Source organism: Ruditapes philippinarum, unplaced genomic scaffold (genome assembly GCF_026571515.1).
Source record: "Ruditapes philippinarum isolate M1 unplaced genomic scaffold, ASM2657151v2 ctg3668_1_1_1_1, whole genome shotgun sequence".
Lineage (NCBI taxonomy): Eukaryota > Metazoa > Mollusca > Bivalvia > Venerida > Veneridae > Ruditapes > Ruditapes philippinarum.
Window position 1 is genome coordinate 1 of NW_026858450.1, and position 18,419 is coordinate 18,419.

Sequence of the window (18,419 nt, forward strand, 5' to 3'; positions counted from 1 at the left end):
AGATTTTCACTGTAAAACTGCTGTGAAACAAACTTTCCCTATTTTCACTGGTGATTTATCGGGGCTGCTTTCTTCTAAATTCAGTCAAAACATAAAATAAGAGGGAAGTCTTTCAAATTCAAGTGTATATAGTCCTACAAGAGAAAAGGTATTTATTTGATTGGCATTCAATGAGACATGGTGAGTGGAAAACAAATAAATATAGCAAGCCAACTAACAATACATTGACCCTAGAATAATTTATCACTTGGATAGAAAAGGTCAGTATAAAGTGTATACATGTGTGTGATGTTTGAAACAGTAAAATTGTCAATTTGACATTTTCCACGTGTTCATCCATCCGTGCTGTTCTACAGAAATTAGAAACTTCGACGGGAGCGATTTCTAATTTCTGTAGAACAGCTACGGATGAATACTAACATATTTAGTGTCAAACTTTATTTGGCCTCATTAATATTCACTTTATTACGTCACTATCTATCCGCTTTATTACACACTTACCTGAACGGTGGGTTTGAATTTGACCTTAGAAATATGCATAATTTTCGTCAATTGGTACTCAGTAGCTTATATCTGATATGATGTACACAAGATAAATTGTATTATTATAGACGTTGAAATATGATTTTTTTTCAAAACGGCTTATAATATATATAATCAGTACATGTGCTGGGATTGACAAAATATGCATTTTATTTGGATTTATAAGGCGTTTTGAGCTCCACACCCCAAGTGTCTGTGATGTATTTTCAAAAAAACATAATGTCTACTTTCACTTTCTGTCTACCGAAAAAAAGAAACATGACTTTTCTCTAAGTTACAAATTAATTAAAACCTTATTCTACATTAGTAGATCTAATAAAAAAATTGACATTTTGAATTGGTTTTTACTATTACACGTGCAGTAGATAGAATATATATCTTTTTAGCCAAGACGTGAATTTAAATCTGAACTGCATGTAGTGTACTGACCATAGGTCATTCAGACAATATTACAAACACTAAAACTGAAAGTTAATGTAGTCCTTCAGGTCCAATGAGTTCGTACAAGTTTGATAAAAATCTAACGCTCCCCTAAATTGAGCTAGTCGAGCAGAATATATATAAAAACTTAAGTTATTATAAATAATACCGAAGATAGTGATAAAAGAAATGAGGTTGATAATATAATATACGATTATTGAAGTAAATTTAAATTGATCAATTCATGATAAAAGCGATGATGATTACAAAGAGAATGATTATGGAAATGATTAAATCTACATTAAATTTTTACGAAATTTAAAATTTTGAAGACAGGCGAAAATATTATCTTTAACATCAATATTTTTGTTAATCTATTTAAAGGTTAAAGCTAAATGTCTGGGGCCGTTAAAAATTTCTTAAGTTTATCGTTTACACGTACGTATATAAATCGTAAGCATAAATTGTACATGTATATTTTCTATATTTAGCTTGGAATTTCCGAGTACTGTTTCTAAAATTAGCTCGGGATCTAGAAATCCCGATTAGAATGTTCTCGAACATACAGCGTCATTCTATTTTTATCTCGGAATTCCCAAAATTTGGCCTACTTAAGCTTCAGCGCGATTTTATTTCGGCTATGTACATGTATATTTTCTTTATTTAGCTTGGAATTTCCGAGTACTGTTTCTAAAATTAGCTCGGGATCTGGAAATCCCAAATAGAATGTCATCGAACATACAGCGTCATTCTATTTTTATCTCGGAATTCTCCAAAATTTTACCTACTTAAGCTTCAGCGCGATTTTATTTCGGTTTACTAGGCTGCCGATTACGAACTACAGAGGCTGTATTGGAATAAAGACAGATATTCTTTAATTTAAGGTATGTCAAACAATATTTCACGATAAACGAAATTAAAAAGATTTTTTTCTAGGTTTTAAAATGAAGAGTATGAATATTCATCAGTTTTGGAATTTAAATAAATTTGAACATAGGAGTAAGTAAATAAATGTAACGCCGTCTTCCTTTCCACCATTAGGAGATAATCATTCTACAACTAGGCTATGTACAACTTTTATAAAGCTATATAACTGGTGTTGGAATTCAAATGAATCATATTACATGTATATAGGCCTACTTCCGAAACGCTTGTGTGAAAAACATATGGTAAAATGTCATAAACGGTAAATTTATAAGGTTTAAAATGAAACAATGTTTGTTTCCCCGGCCTATCCTAAAATATATTACTGCAAAACAATACAAGATATTTTTGTTTTTGTTTACTAAACATGCAAAGCAGAGTCTGTCTCTGAGAATCACATTTTTATATCTGTCCCATGTTTATCATACTAACTGGAATATAGATCTATATTGAATTAAACTTTGAAACATGGTTCCAAACTTTAAACGATAGCTCGATAGCATTTACATTTTATTGTTGTTGATAAATCCATATAATTTTAGATAAAAAAAGATAGAATCTGCTATGGATAAAAAGTATTTTTCCTATCAGTATCTACTTACCCTACCCAAAAGATCATTTCAAACTGTATGCCTAAAAGCGCACAAATCTAGGCCAGGAACTAGTACCACAGATCTGTAACATCTGTACATCCTCCAAACCCGCCCCCCCCCCCCCCCCGCAAAAAACCCCCAGATCTTCTCATATATATACTTAATAGTTTCGAACACTTCGACATTAAATAATTTTTTGAAATACTGTATCCAATATAATGTTAATGACATTTCTTTTTTCTTTAACAGTTATAGATCTGTTGTGAAATTTGATGTAGTTATGAAATATTAAAGCTAGACGACTGTATATTTTTACGTCATAGTTGTGCATATGTAAACAGCGCATGTTGATGGAAACATGTTGCGGAAATAAATTGTTATGTGTGTAAAAAGAAAAACAGTTTTATTGCGGCACTTTTCTAGTTTTTCTTTGTCCTTGACTATAAAGGGCTTATATTCTATATTTCTGTACTCTAGCAAAGATTACAAGTACATAGATATTATATACATGTATCATAGTCGTGCAGAAATCAGGGCTGGGAATCAAAACTGCGTCGTATCCTACAAAATGTAAACAAACGCCGCCATTTTGGAACGAAAAACGTATGTTTTTGTTTATAACTTTTTTGTTGGAAATGACTGAAAACCAGATATATGTATTAACACGCTACACTATTTTCCGCTTCGTTCGGTATATGTTGCTTGCACAACTATTTTGTAAAACAAAAGTTATAGCGAACTTGCATCTCGAAGCGGGGCAGAATTTTTATGAAAATGCGTGGATACGACGCAGTTCATATTGCTTTATCTATCGTTTTTTCCTTCAAATCAATTATATATTTGTTTCAGAGTTCACCATAAACTTCGAAATATAATTTTGCATCATTTACTAAAATTTCATTAAAAAGAGATGTTTGTTTTTTTCTTAGAAAATAATGATTTTTACGAAATGATACGACGCAGTTGAAAATAAAATATGATACGACGCAGTTGTATTTTTGGCAGTCTTTTAAACAGAGATAATTTTGGCAAACTATTTCTATTTTATGGAATAATCACTTGCGCTAGATAAAAAAACCCAGATCATTTGCGGTGTATAGCAATGTTCTGTTGCTTTTGATTATTTAGAATACATTGTGTCATGTCCAATATAACATTTAATTTGAAAGTTTACATTGCGGAAGCTACTTTTCAGTTAAACATGAACATGTTACCTAATTGATCATAATATCTGAAATATTTTTTTTATATTTTCCTGTAGGTTCAATATTATCCCTAATTTTTTTCGCAAAAAATATAGAAATCTATTAACTTGAATTCATGTTGGCTAGCTACGCTCTAAGTTAACTGTGGTTCTGCATGTTCTGGGTAATGACTGCTTTTTTGTGGTTTGTTTTCAAACTTTCACTCTACGTACACATTAGCTTTATTAGGGGCGAGGACCTCAGGTGCGCCTTTGTGCATTATTTCAGGCAAAATGTTGCACCTGCAGAGAACCATCGACATTTTGAAACTAGCTTCATAGGTTTTCCACACGAAAGAATAAAAAGTCTCTGGTGGTTTTTGAATTCATAGCAGTTCAGGTCAAGTGATTTGAATTCCGTAAACATAAACAGCTCGGCCACGGTCGGACACACCGGTCTGATTTGTTTTTTCAACAAAATTTGTTAACGTCAGCTGTACAAATAAGCAGCTTTTTTAATAACTTCTGGCGTGAAGTTATAAGATTATAAATATTTGAATTAATTATAAAGAGAATAACATTTAAATTTCTTATAACGGTATAACTAGCAGAGAAATTTTCAATGTAAACAGGTGGTAATCCTCTGTGAAGTCATTTTCTGAAAACCTTTGTTTAAGTTTTCAGGCAATTCATTATCAAATAACATTTTAGTATGAAGGTATGTTAAGATGCCATGTAGAGCTCTAGTCTGTTGAAAATTCGATGCGATAATCTGACCTTAATTTTCTGTTCAATATTGTGAAAACTTCTTTAATACTGTTGAAAGATCATGTCTGCCTATATCTGTATCAAATGTATCGGTGCACAGCGTAAAATACCTTTGCAAAACGGACACCTTCTTTACAAAATAATCTGTAGTTGTATCATATGTAACTCGATTTTGAAAATTTAAAGTTTTTTATGGAGAAGAATGATACTTAAGTGCAAATATAGAAAATACATTCTGTAGACCTTTCTTCATCGGCGATAAAGAAATGCAATACGACAAAATCAGAGGTAAAGTTCAGCGGCGCTGAACATAAAATGACTAAACGGAACGCATAACCTACTTGCAAAAATATATTGTAGCTTAACCATTTATAATATAATTTTAAAAATTTAATGTTTCAGTTTCAAATAATAAAGGTCATCTGTTCTCTACGATTATTAAGAAAATGAATACAATAAAATCGGCACGTAAAAGACATAAGTAATAACGGAATTGACGGAAATTATTGCTCAATACAAGTAACAAAGGTAGGCATGCAATTTGCGCATAGCTCTCTTCCGATAGCAAGAGACCTTTTCAAAATTTGTAATTCTTTCTCTCTTTTTTTTTTTAAAAAAAGGTCATTCCTGATTAATACTAGTACAGGGTTCAGGAGAGGTTACACTGGAATATTGAATTTTGTATCAAAAATAGTAATCACCCCCATTTCGAACTCACGGGAACAATTTTAGAAGCATGCTAAGGCAACACTGGAACACGTTGTCATATGGGTGTGCGATCACGTGTTTATTGCACAATGTATATTGCATTTGATACAGTTTTTCGGAATTTGTAGATGTTTAATATGATAGGTACTTAAATGCAGCCTTAATAGAATTGTATTACATTTCCATTTTTATGGAAACAATGAGTGACCTCTGCTTTTGACTTAAGTTGTAAACAAGAAATGTTGTTGGACGTTATTAGCATACCTAGCACATAATTTAAATAGTTTAAAACCAATATGCAGCCTGCAATGAAAATACAACTGCGTCGTATCATATTTTATTTTCAACTGCGTCGTATCATTTCGTAAAAATCATTATTTTCTTGGAAAATAAACATCTCTTTTTAATGGAAATTTAGTAAATGATGCAAAATTATGTTTTGAAGTTTATGGTGAACTCTGAAACAAATATATAATTGATTTTAAGGAGAAACGATAGATAAACCAATATGAACTGCGTCGTATCCACACAATTTCATAAAAATTCTGCTCCGCTTCGAGTTGCAAGTTCGCTATAACTTTTGTTTTACAAAATAGTTGTGCAAGCAACATATACCGAACGAAGCGGAAAATAGTGTAGCGTGTTAATACATATATCTGGTTTTCAGTCATTTCCAACAAAAAGAGTTATTAACAAAAACATACATTTTTCGTTCCAAGATGGCGGCGTTTGTTTACATTTTGTAGGATACGACGCAGTTTTGATTCCCAGCCCTGAGAAATGCAGACACTTGGTTTATAACTTTAAACTCTGTACATGATGAGTCACGGCATGGGATTGTAAACCGGATATATTATCGTGTTTTGAATCAAAACAAAACGCCAACAGCAGCAACAACAACAACAACAAAATAAATAATGAACATAAATAAATAAGAAATAAATAATAATAAAATAACCAGTTTCAGTTCAATTTAGCATACATGGTACAAAGAAACGTGTATTTATAGGGACTTCTAGCTGATATAAGTGAGCTACTCTCAAGTTAGAACTGCACAGGGCATTTCAGGGGAAAATATAAGTATTTTTAGGGGAAAAATAATATATATTTTGGACTAGGGTAAACAGCCTTTAAATTCGACTGTAAAATACTTGGAAAAACACTGCTTTGTAAGTGACTATTTTCTAATATTATCTTAGCTAAACTGCTGATATTGTTTTCAATGATAATTTATATTGGGCAATCACATGGGGCAAACGCTGGAAGTTTGTTGGGTGTGAAATAAATATTTAGATATTTAAGTTTTTTGTCTATAATTACAGGATTTATTTTCATATCGATAGTGGTAATGAAAATAAATATTTAATGAGAGGCAGTAGCCACGAGTGAAATATGATAATTTTCATACCACAAGCTGTAAAAACTGTATAGAGAAAAACTTGAGTTTTCTGTTTATTATATACCTTTTTTCATTTTTTTTGGATGTTACAAATTGAAAGGCTTCCACTTTAAAGTTTTTGTATTGGCTGAATTTTGAAAAAAAGTAGTCCGGAAAGCGCCAGTGAAAATACGGAAAATACTTTTTACTGCAGTGAAAAATAAATTTGTACAAAAATGAAAATACGCATTTTATTTCATGAAAAAAAACAGAATATATTATAAATACAAATACTATAAAATAGTATTATTATTATAATTAAGCAATTTGCATGTTCACAATGAAGGTAGAAATACAAACAAATTTTCGGTTTGTTCTCAGAGTGGAGTCTAATTGTTTTTCTCATTAAACCACAATTGTTCACACGTCCTGCAGATTATAAAATAATCTAAAGGAGTATCGGAAATATTCTTTAGGAGAACTTCCTCCCAATTAGTATTTTACACTTCTTTAAATAATATTTCATTAATTCTCTAGTGAATATCTTATTCAACATAAAAATTTGCCGAGGTATAACTTGTTTAACAATAACGGCCACGATCCCGGAAAAATATGTACATACCGGAAGTCAAGTAAAAGCAGTTTTACATCGTCAGAAATACTTCTTGTCAGTGAAACATCAGGTTACAATGAAATAAAAAAAACTCCATTTTAAAGCAGGATACCTCCAGACTGATGTATGAAAATAAATCAAAAAGTAAAATATTTTCAAGTGATCAAAGAAAGTTATTTACACTTTGCAAACGGCACTTAAAATCCACGTAAATAACCAAATAAATGTCCATATGAGGAGAAAAAAAGCAGTTAACAGCGTCACATTCGAATCTGTCTCGGTTATTATGGAAACGATACGAAGTAAAAGTAGTTCTACCACGTGGTTTCAGATGTAAATGTTATCTTCGATAATGTAAAACGAATGTGCATATAATTGACATCCAAAAGAAAATAATTCTGTTTCGGAACATTTATGATTGAAAATATATCTGAAAACCATTTTTAATTTAAGTATGCCCATTGATTTACAATTTTAAGCAAATGCGACTCAATGTCAATAGGTTGGCATTTTGTACTTTCGGTTTCTACAACCATAATAATAAATATACAAATAATGTAATGTTTGCTTTTGTATCTATGAATTCACTTATTTTAGGTGGGCATTTACTTGATATATTGGAAATAAACTTGTCAACAACTCCAAGCATTAGATTACCATTTGCTTACATGTCTAGTTTTTTAAGCCTAGGTAAACCAAAATACTGTATCCGTTTTGTGTATTCATACTATTGTGTCCGAAGACTGACGGAAAGGGCCGAGTAGTTGCGATTGACAGCGTCAGTCAGTAAATATGTGATCTAGATACTTAAAATTCAGTCATTCATTGCATGTAATTATTACTTGACTTAAAATTTTAGTACATTTTTGTAAGGGTTGATTATCTTGATAATCATTTTTGGCTCATCGGAAGACTTTGCTTACAAAGTTAACTGGTTAAATTAATGACAAGAAGTAAATAATATATTGCACCGAGTCTTCTTGTACTTTATTTTCTTTTATCATAAAATTCAAAGTACATGTACATACACTATCACATGATACACTTGACCTTGTAAAACACAACAAAATAAAAATGCGATTTGTAAAGGAAATAAAAGATAATTTTCAAGCTAGTACTACCCACTTGAAAAAGATAAGTTTATCAAAAAGTTGAAATAAGATTATCTTAGCTCTCACGTACTGTGATGGCGATACATGTGCGGTTGTAGTGTTCCGAGATTTCTGTAAATAAACAACATTCTTCTCTTTAACCAAAAGGTTGATGTTGACTAGTCAAAATATATTGACGTATTTACGTGTTTAAATTTATAGTTTTTAAAATAATTCGTTTCTATTTTCAGGTCATAAATAAGCCAAGTGTAACGTACAAGTGATTGTAGCAATGGGTAAAAAGAAACGAAAACAGTTTTTCTTCGATGAAGATACTCCTCATGGTTTAATAAAAAGAGTTATGTTGAAGAAATATCTCCAAGCGTATATTGCAAAGACTCAAGCGTATAACGCAAAGACACAAGACGAACTATTTAACCTGAAAACTGTCTATATAGATGCATTTGCCGGAGAAGGTCGCTATGGTAGTAACTGGCCGACTGAAATAGAAAAATATGGATCGCCCCTTATTGCGTTGATGGTAGTTTTAGAATTGTACTATAATCGAGATATGAAAAAGCAAGGAGGAAAAAATAAAGACGAGCCAGAAGTGACAAATACCTTTGGGACAGAAGTGTTGGAAGATCAGGAAACTGGGTATAGTGAGGCAGCTGAAATTCTTGGCTACGTGTCGCAAGAAAAATCAGACATTGAACAGGGTGGCATATGGGGTTGGACAACTTCACAAGTAGAAGCGGAAGAAGAACTTGCGACTAAACTAGAAACACGGAGTCAGAGACGAGATATTTTGAACAAATCTGCAAACATAACTTTGCAACTTATTGAGAAAGACACTGCAAAATACATGAAACTTGCTGAAAATGTAGAACTGTTGATTATGAAATTTTTAGAAAGACACTATCCAGAATACGAATATGGATTTTCTCAAGAGGAGAAGAGCACATTGTTTGATATAAATACAGGTTACTTCTCCGTAAGAGTCGAAGTTTACAACCAAGCATTTGCAGATACATCAGCACCACAGATGCTTCGGGATCCATCTGTAAGAAGTCTTACATTTCTTGATCCTTTTGGTTTCAAAGATACACCAATGGCTCATGTTCAACAATTTGCTCCAGGTCCTGGAAATGAAATATTGATCAACTTCATGAGTAGTTTTGTAAACCGGTTTGTTTCAAAGTCTCATGAGCATGTTCTGCAGCTGTACGGAATACCCCTTGAGGTTGCAAAATATTATGGCATTGATCAGTCAGATGGAGAAGAAAATGAGGATAAACTTGTAGAATTTGTGAAGCGTGTAATTCACTTCAGCCAGCCACAGAAGGAATGTGAATTTAGTAACAACATAAACAAATGTGCGCGCAATTATGAAGCTTTTCTTAAAAAGAAAATAAATTGTAAATATTCATCGCTATTTGAGCTCAAGGATAAGCAGAATACAACACTATTTCACATGGTTCATGTAACAAACCATGTTCGCGGTATAGAGGCAATGAAGGAATCGATGAACAGATGTAGCCAGAAAGAAGGCGAAATGGTCATGTCTGATTATGATGTTTTTTGTAAGGGACAAAACCTAAATTTTGTAAATATGGATGACAACGAAAAAGTTGCAGAGATGATTTATAGTCAATTTAGAGGAAAGGAGCGTGTACCAATAAGCGACATCAACGATTATGTTTTATTAGATACAAACTACGTATTCAGAAAACGTCCATTGAATATACTGCAAAGGTCGGGAAAGATAACAACAGCAGTGGACAATTTGAAAAGACCTCAAAAAAGCAAGGGTAGGTTCCCTGATCGAGACATAGAAACGAAGCAAGAGCTGACTTGGTATATTTCATTTGCCGACGAGGAATTCAGAAGTGAATCGGTTGACGGTCCAGACGTCAAAAAACAAAAACTGGTAAAGGATGTTAAAGAAAAGAAGGAGAAAAAAGAAAGGAAAAAGGGAAACAAAAAGGGAAGGCGATCAAGCACACGGGCAGATGAACGAGAAGAGACCAGCATGTCAGAGAAAAGCAAAGGACATAGAAAAAGAAGAGGCTCTAAAAATGTGAATAATAAAAAAGCTAAGAAACGAAAGAAGCTTAGTCATGTTGAACTTGGAGATAATCATGTAAATGTAAATAACAATGGAGCTTCATCTTCATTGGTAGGGGAACTCGCTAAAGACGCAAATGGACATATATTTGTACCTCCAACACACGAACAAACAAATGAAAGACAAGAAGAGAAAGAAAATAGTGTTAGAAAATTGCGCCAATGTACATTAACTGAAACGCTCCAAATAGTAAAAGGGGAAAAGGAGACATATACAGAGAAATCAAGCAAACAGCAGGATAAGAAAAAGAGGAAAAGAAAATTAAGCCCTTCGTATGGAACCTTGGATCGTTTTTTAAAAAGCTAGAAAAAGATTCGCATTGAAATCATTGCTTGGAAGCTAATATCGAAAAGACACTCCAATGCAATCTGTTTGCGAGTATGTTTGCTCAACTTGTTTAGCATTTAGAACTATTTTATGCTTAAATGTGCTGTTTTTTCCTCTCTAGAAATATAAGGAAAAAAATAAGCCAAAATGAGTCACGTCACAACTTAATTTACTAATTCATATACATATTTTTACAAAGAAAATGTTTAATAAAACTTATTATAGCATGTATGCAAAATTTCCTCTTTCACTTTCAAAATGTTATTGAACCGTTGAGGTCCAACATTTTTATTAAATAAAAAAACATTCAATCCAGAAAATTTTAATTCATTTAACAAACATTGTAGATACTAAAAGAAAGTTAATTAAGGGACTCCACTGAATTTTATTTTGATGTGACGAGTTTGAAAATATTTTTCAAAGATTTGTATAGGTCTGAGCAAAAAACCTTGGTGCAAATTTCAGATAATTCCTTTTCCCTGGTTTTTCCCCAATAATAATTTTTATTGCGCAAAATGACTCTTAAATGAAAAGCGATGCAACGCCTTTCACTCAAATCCGGCTAAGAATCGCCCAGATATCGATTTTCATTTTGATTCTGAGCATATTTCTTTATTATTTTTCGATTTTTTTTGTAGTTTAAGTGCTTTTCTTAAATCAATAGAGGATATTCAAGTTTTTTCTATAAATACATGATTTATTTTCATTGAGTGGTATGAAAATAAATATTTCATGAGTGGCGGTAGCCACGAGTGAAATATGGTAATTTTCATGCCACAAGATGGAAATAAATCATGTATTTATAGAAAAACTTAAATTTTCTGTTTATTATATACATTTTTCTCCTTTTTGATATAAAAATTTGAAGGATTTTCCCTTAAATTTTGTGTACTGGCAGAATTTAAAAGAAAGTAGTCCGGCAAGACACCAGTGAAAATACGGAAAATATGTTTCACTGCAGTGAAAAATAAATTTTTACAGTGAAAATACGGAAAATGAAAATACGCATTTTATTTCATCAATATTTCTCATTATTTCATTTATAAGTATATAATAAATGTTAATATTTCAAATTTTATGCTTTTCCTCACAGGAAGTTGAACAAATGAAACACTGTTTGCTTTCAATTTATCATATTGATAAGATTGTGCCATTATAGCTCAAATACAATTAATTGGTTGAATAATTGATTGATTTATTAATTGATTGTTTAGCTTATTTATTGATTATCCACAAATAGGCTGATTTTTGGTTCGGCATTTTTTAAATTATTTTTTTTTTTAATTTTTTTTGACATACATGTAGATATACAACTTTAATTTGTATGCATAACTTATTGCTTAAATGAATATGAATGGTTTTTCTGGACTTGGAAATCCCACTAGCCGTTTTCCATTATATATTAATGTTATTCTTTGAATGTATGTATTTATGTATGTTACAAGTTTGCTTATGTTTCCCGCCGTTGTGAGACTTTTGTATATATTGAAATAAGATCTTGAAATATAAAATAAATTCTAGTTGAATATAATGAATATAATGTCCCCCTTGTAAATCAGTGAAAGTCTATTTTGTGTTCAACTTAAATATTACAAACTAATTCTGAGTCTGAAACAATCTACAACGAACTATATGATTTATGGTGAATTATGGATAAAGCCTATTTCTATACAAATTCACTCAAGAGTGCTTTGCTACTGGTCAAAACTTTTGTCATTTAGAAGTGACAAAATATGTAAAATAGTCTACAGTACCGCTAAAGCATTACATCCTAACAATATATGTAAGTTTCCATGTATAAACTTTGTCAAGAACACTTTAGATGATTTGGGACTTTCTGAGTATCTTATTAATCAGAATGTTAGTAATTTGTTAAAGTTGAAAAAAGTTGTTAAAACCAAGACGAACTACCTGTTGATCTTATGAAATATCACTACAAATCACCATCTCCCTATAGAAAAGGGCCGCCATCTTGGCATTGAAAGAACCTGTACTCATTGTCATAAAAACATAATTGGTACTGAAATTCATTATTTTCTTGAAAAGAAATCAGAACAAAAATGTTGAGGAAATATTATTATTGTCACTAAAATGCTTATAAATTGAATGAACTAATAAACAGTAAAGACCATGTTAAATTAACAAAATTAGCTAAACTTTGTAAGAAAATCCTATAAGTTGTTAACTTGTCATTCTCTAATTTTGTTATTTTCTATTTTACAATGGTATAACAACAATTGCATATAGCATTATTCATTATAAGTGCTAAAATTATGTCAATCTTATAATGTTTATTACCTATATATGATGAAGTTTTTGTTTTGTTAGCTGTTTATATTCATATGAAAATGTGTTTTCAATGAATAAAAGAATTGAATTGAATTGTGTATATGTATTTTTTAATGAATTAAAACAGCTATAGAAATAATTGGTTGATTAATTAATTAGTTAATTAATTAATTGATTAATTGTATAGAGCTCTGATAGATTTACTGATTGTCTAAAAATAGGTTGGTATTTGATCATTAATTTTTGACTTGCATGTAGACATACAGCTTAAATTTGTATGTGTAATTTATAGCTGAAATGAATATGAATGTTTTTTAAGGTTTGGTCTTGGAAATCCCAATGTTATGTGATTCTTTGAAAGTATGTTTTTATGTTTGTTACAAGTTGTGAGACTTTTGTATATATTGAAGTTAAATCTTAAAAAATAAATTCTAGTTGAATATATAGAGGATATTTGTTTGTTTGTGTGTAAGATGAAATTTTATTTCATCGAGTGGGCTTTAAAAACAGTATTCTCACGAGTGGCGAAGCCACGAGTGAGAATACTGTTTTTAAAGTTCACGAGATGAAATAAAATTACATCTTACACAACAAACAGACAAATTTTCTTTTTATTTTATGCTTAAAAACAAGTTAAAACGAAATTTCCATAATTTTAACGTTAATATTAAAACTGTTTCCCCCATTGAGAGCCCCATTTATTCTGAATTTCTCATTAAAAAAAAGAAGTCTTGAGCTGAAAAATAAGTCCGCCAATCAACATTAAATGACGGTGATATTTATTAATTTTATTAAAAAAATATGAATGATCGCCTGTTTTGATAATAAAAAACAAACAATTCTTGTAGGAGAAAAAGTCCAACCATCCATCCATATTTCTGTTACTTAGTGCGAATTTATATTAGACCTGGCTTTGTAAATTGTAAGCGGCAGCCATTTTTTAAAGTTGTGTATTTCATGGGAGGAAAATAATTGTGTAAGATTCAGAGGGATATAATTTGGATTTGTTAGTCATACACATTTTTAAAAGAAAGAAAACTTATTTGAGGATTGTAACAGACAAAAAATAAGTGTTGACAGATGTGAAAACATTCAGAAAAGGAGCTAGGAAAATGGAAAAACTTGGAAACCTGCTCAAGAACGCTGGGTTGATTTAACTTATTCTTCGGAGTTATGGCTGTCAATGCTTTCAATTTTTCATAAAGCATACGGCAGTTATTGCTCGTAGGATACTTTAATATGCCCAAATGTCATCAAGAGCAGTTTTGCATGGGGAAGGAATGTATTTTGAGACTGTCAAAATGAAACAAAAAACGAAATTTGGTGATTGGAATTTCATGAATTTGAATGAATAGAAGTAAGTTTTCTTCTTTTTATTACTTTTGACATTTAAGTTATTTATCAATTTCAGTTTTGCTTTTTCTTTAAACAGCCTGACATTGTCAGAATTGTCAGCAAAAATAAAATTGAGGTACCACATGGGGAAAATCTTAAAAAAGTAGTTTCGTCATTGAAAAGAGTGAAATTATATTTTGATAATTTTCACTGTGAAATTACCAAATATAATTTTCACGGATAAATCAGTAATCCACTGAAAAGCATAAAATAAAATGAAATACATTCATGAAGAATTATATAAAGCCTTGTTTTGTATTTGTCAATAAAGGAGGTAAGTCTACAATATATTTAAAAGTAAAATAGAGAAAATAAGAGTCCCTAAAGAAAACCTTAAACGGCAAAATTGAAAATGTTGCAGGTTCCTGTTCATGGATGGTACTGTCAAGTGCAAACTACCGTCCACGCCCCACTAGCCACAGTTTAAGAACAATTCATCATTTAAACATAAAATGTTAAATCTTTAATTTAGAAACATCCGCAGATCCGCGCAGTCTGATCAGGATCCATGCTGTTCGCTTACCAACTCTATTACAAGTAGAGAAACTGATAGCGAACAGCATGGATCCTGATCAGACTGTGCGAATGCGCAGGCTGGTCTGGACCCATGCTGGTCGCAAACCCACTATGTTGGTTTTGTCGTGACACGGCTCAAATATAATAAATATTCTCCTTGTGTTAAACTTCCGATGTGTATCAAATTTTTTAACGTCTGTTTACAGTTCCCTGGTCATTTTATACATGACCTGGCCTGCGAATTTATCAGTTTGTGCCACATACACCAGGGGGTCAGACTGATCTGCCTCTGTTTACTGGCAATAAAATACTTTAAAAACACTTTAGTAGAAATGAAGACTCTGTCTGGATCGGATGCATAATTAACCTTCAAATTAATAAAATGGTGTTTTTGATATATAAAAGTAATTTATAAAGGTTGATTATTTATGGCAGTTGATTTGTGTCATGTATTTTTGTTCAACGTGTGTCAAGTATTTGCCTGGTGCCCGCGGAGCGAATTTGAAAGTTTATTGGCGACGCCGGTGAGCGGCGTCGTCTAATATGGAATGCTTTTTTTTTTGCCTATGGAAGGAGCTGTTATTATTAGCAGTTAATTTCATGTTGTGTTAATTAGTTTTATTTTGATTCGTAAAAATCAAGTAAACAAATGTGTTGTTATATTTGTATTTAATAACTTTATGTAAAAAGCATGTGCATTGTGATATTATTTTCACTAAATTGCAGGTTAAGTTTAACAGCTTGTCCCTTAGTTTTATTGACAATACTAAAACCGGGATTTCGAATATCGTTGAGGTCTAGATTGAGGCCGTATCAGTTCATTCATTCATTTATACATTTTCAAAATTTTCCTACAAGAAGAAAGTTCACCTGCAATTGAGTATAAGGATAGGTAATGAACTGTTGTAAACGATTATCCTATTGATTTTATCCTTATTACATTTATCTGTTGCGCAGAATGGTTGTTTTTACAAAGTGTACCAGTATCCGGATGTTGAAAGCTATCCGATTTTCTGCAATTACTGCTGTCACATGGCCATCTATTTTTTATGAATACTTTACCATTAATTTGCATGGCTTAATAAAACTGAGCATGCAGCATTTCATAATTTTGCTGTTTAGGGTGTTCTTTTGGGTTTCAGGTTTTCTCTATTTTAAGGGGAAGTAACTCATGTTTACTAAATTATTTGTTGTTTTCTGTCTATCTTAGGTATTACTTATAATACTATTTTTGTTGTATATAATGTTTAGAAGTGGTTTTTCAATTGACACATGTTTGATTCATTTAACAGATTGCATTATTTGAAATGGACAAAGGCAGTATTGCATGATACTTTTAGATCTACAAAGGGCATTTGATACAGTTGAACACACTATACTGCACATGAAGAAGTTGTTTTTCTTCTTCTTCATGAAACTTCAAGCATCTGCCATATATAATGACATTCTTACATGGTTTAAGTCTTATCTCTGATAGACCGCAGCTGGTGGATGTGGCTGGTACTCATTCTACTACTGCTCTGAGTACCTATGGTGTCCCCCTGATGTTCATTTAAGGTCCTCTTTTATGTCTAATATATGTCAATGACATGTCTTCAACCCTAAGCAATAAGCTTTTATTATAATGCACAGGCACGAGTATCAGACCTCCAGGTCACATGTAATGGTACTGCTATAAAGTACACATCTTTTGTTAAGTATTTAGGTGCAAATCTTGATCAAATTCTTTTGGCGTCGCCCTTTGATGCTTTGCATCAATGCTTTTCTTGTATGTGTTTGGAATAATTGTGTTTTACATTTTGCAGTCAACAATCTTTACTTTTTTGACAAGTGACGGTAAATGGGATTTTTAATACTTGTAGAAACTAGTTTAATGATTAAGACAGATGCCAAAGATGCCAAATTTGTGTTTAAATGTTAAAAGTATTTTTTATTGACAGTTTAGAGGGGGGTCAAGTCTTCGGACAATGTTTGACCCCCAAATTAATGTTTGTGGTATGTGCATGGGCTCCAGTTCTTCTCTTATTCTTCTAAAACGAATTCCCATTCTGTACCTGGTCTATCTTTGTGATGTGCCAGATAGTAACAAGTAAAATGGTTTCCTGCGGGGAATATTTTTGATGATATAAAGATGTTTCATTTAACTATCTTCAACATTGTTTGGGTGGGTGGATAAATAAACGTTTGTATCAGGAATATAGTTGACAATAATCGATCAATATAGAAGAATGTCTTTGGAAACTGGTGACCGTTAATGACCGAAGAAGGTCGAACATAAAACAATTATTTCTTTTTAAGAAAATGATTAAATAGGCCTACCATTTTATGAATAATTCCGAGCAAAAAAAAAAAAAGCAAACACACAAGTTTTCGCAGAAAACATGTCTATTTATTATGGCAGATGCCACTACGAATATCTTAATTTTGTAGATTTTCAGTATAAACAATTTATTGAGATACATATTAAAGAAACATTGATAATTTTCAAACACATCATTCAAGTTTTTCCACCTTAAACGGTATTATAATTATAGAAAATTAAAAATATCACGTAATAGTTTTTTGTTCTTAATTAGGTGTAATTCTTTCTTATTCCCTAGTGGTTTATCCTTAACGTACCGGCAAACGGTATTTAGCCAGGTTTTCGAAAAGGTCAATTAACCAATGTACGGTTTACAGATCACATGCTCCTCCATGTACCGAAAACAGATCACGTGCTCCTCCATGCCTCAAAAGTTAAACGCGTACCAATACCCTGCGGTCTCCAGACCGCAGGGAATAACTTCACCATACTGTCCATAGCCTTCGCAGAAGTGGTAAGTCCATAGCAGTGGCGATGGATAAAATATGTCTACCAGTTCACCTTTCCCTGCCATAAAGAGTTTTACTTTAAGATTTAAAGTTCTACCGGATGTAAAAAGTATTATATGAAATTAGTAACTGTTGCAAATTTTGAAGACCCAAATAAATTTAGTGCCGAAAACCGTATCGAATAATTGATTAACGGGCCGACATACAAGCTGGTTTGTATAAAATCCGTTTGTTATTTGTTTACCTTGTACTGTTTACCGTACAGTGACAATCACAGTTATATGAATCTGAGTCATTCTCGTAATGTTTTCTTTACTTTCATCATGATAAACCATAAAGCGTACGACAAGGTCACTGGTAAAATCGGCATTTTAAAAGGGGTCCCAGTTCTTTACTATAAAGGCAATGTTTTGAATGAAAAAACAACAAAAAACGGTGGAATATATTCTTTCTATATATGCTGTTAAGCGCCCATTCTCTTAGTCTGGGGTCCACTGCATAGTAATAGTATTTATCATGTCCCCCTATACTTGAAATGCTTTGGTTATTTTATTACAGAAGGCCAAATTTATTTAAACAAGCCGTTAAATGTTTATATAAAGTTTAAAGCATTCAAGATTTGTATAGTTAAATTAAATGTAGCACGTCAGGTATTTAGTTTATACGTGGGTGCATTCGACCATTTCACCCATTTCACGAGACATTGTACCTGTTAGTCAAATCTATAAATAG

At 31.8% G+C, this 18,419-nt stretch overlaps 1 protein-coding gene across 2 annotated transcripts; it reads left to right on the forward strand.

The window, feature by feature from the left end:
- Window positions 1-1,714: 1,714 nt before the first annotated feature.
- On the forward strand, window positions 1,715-11,356 carry LOC132753204 (uncharacterized). Of its 2 annotated transcripts, none has more exons than XM_060743643.1 (2): window positions 1,715-1,847; window positions 8,473-11,356. In XM_060743643.1, exon 2 carries the CDS (start codon window positions 8,514-8,516, stop codon window positions 10,653-10,655), a length of 2,142 nt encoding a protein of 713 aa, XP_060599626.1. In that variant the 5' UTR covers window positions 1,715-1,847; window positions 8,473-8,513; the 3' UTR covers window positions 10,656-11,356. The 2 variants fall into 2 exon arrangements, with proteins under 2 accessions (XP_060599626.1, XP_060599628.1); XM_060743645.1 differs by lacking the exon at window positions 1,715-1,847 and adding an exon at window positions 6,085-6,308.
- The last annotated feature ends 7,063 nt before the right edge of the window (window positions 11,357-18,419 follow it).

Excerpts from the sequence above, each read along its gene's own strand:
- LOC132753204 (XM_060743643.1), top strand. The coding sequence starts at position 8,514 with ATGGGTAAAAAGAAACGAAAACAGTTTTTCTTCGATGAAGATACTCCT.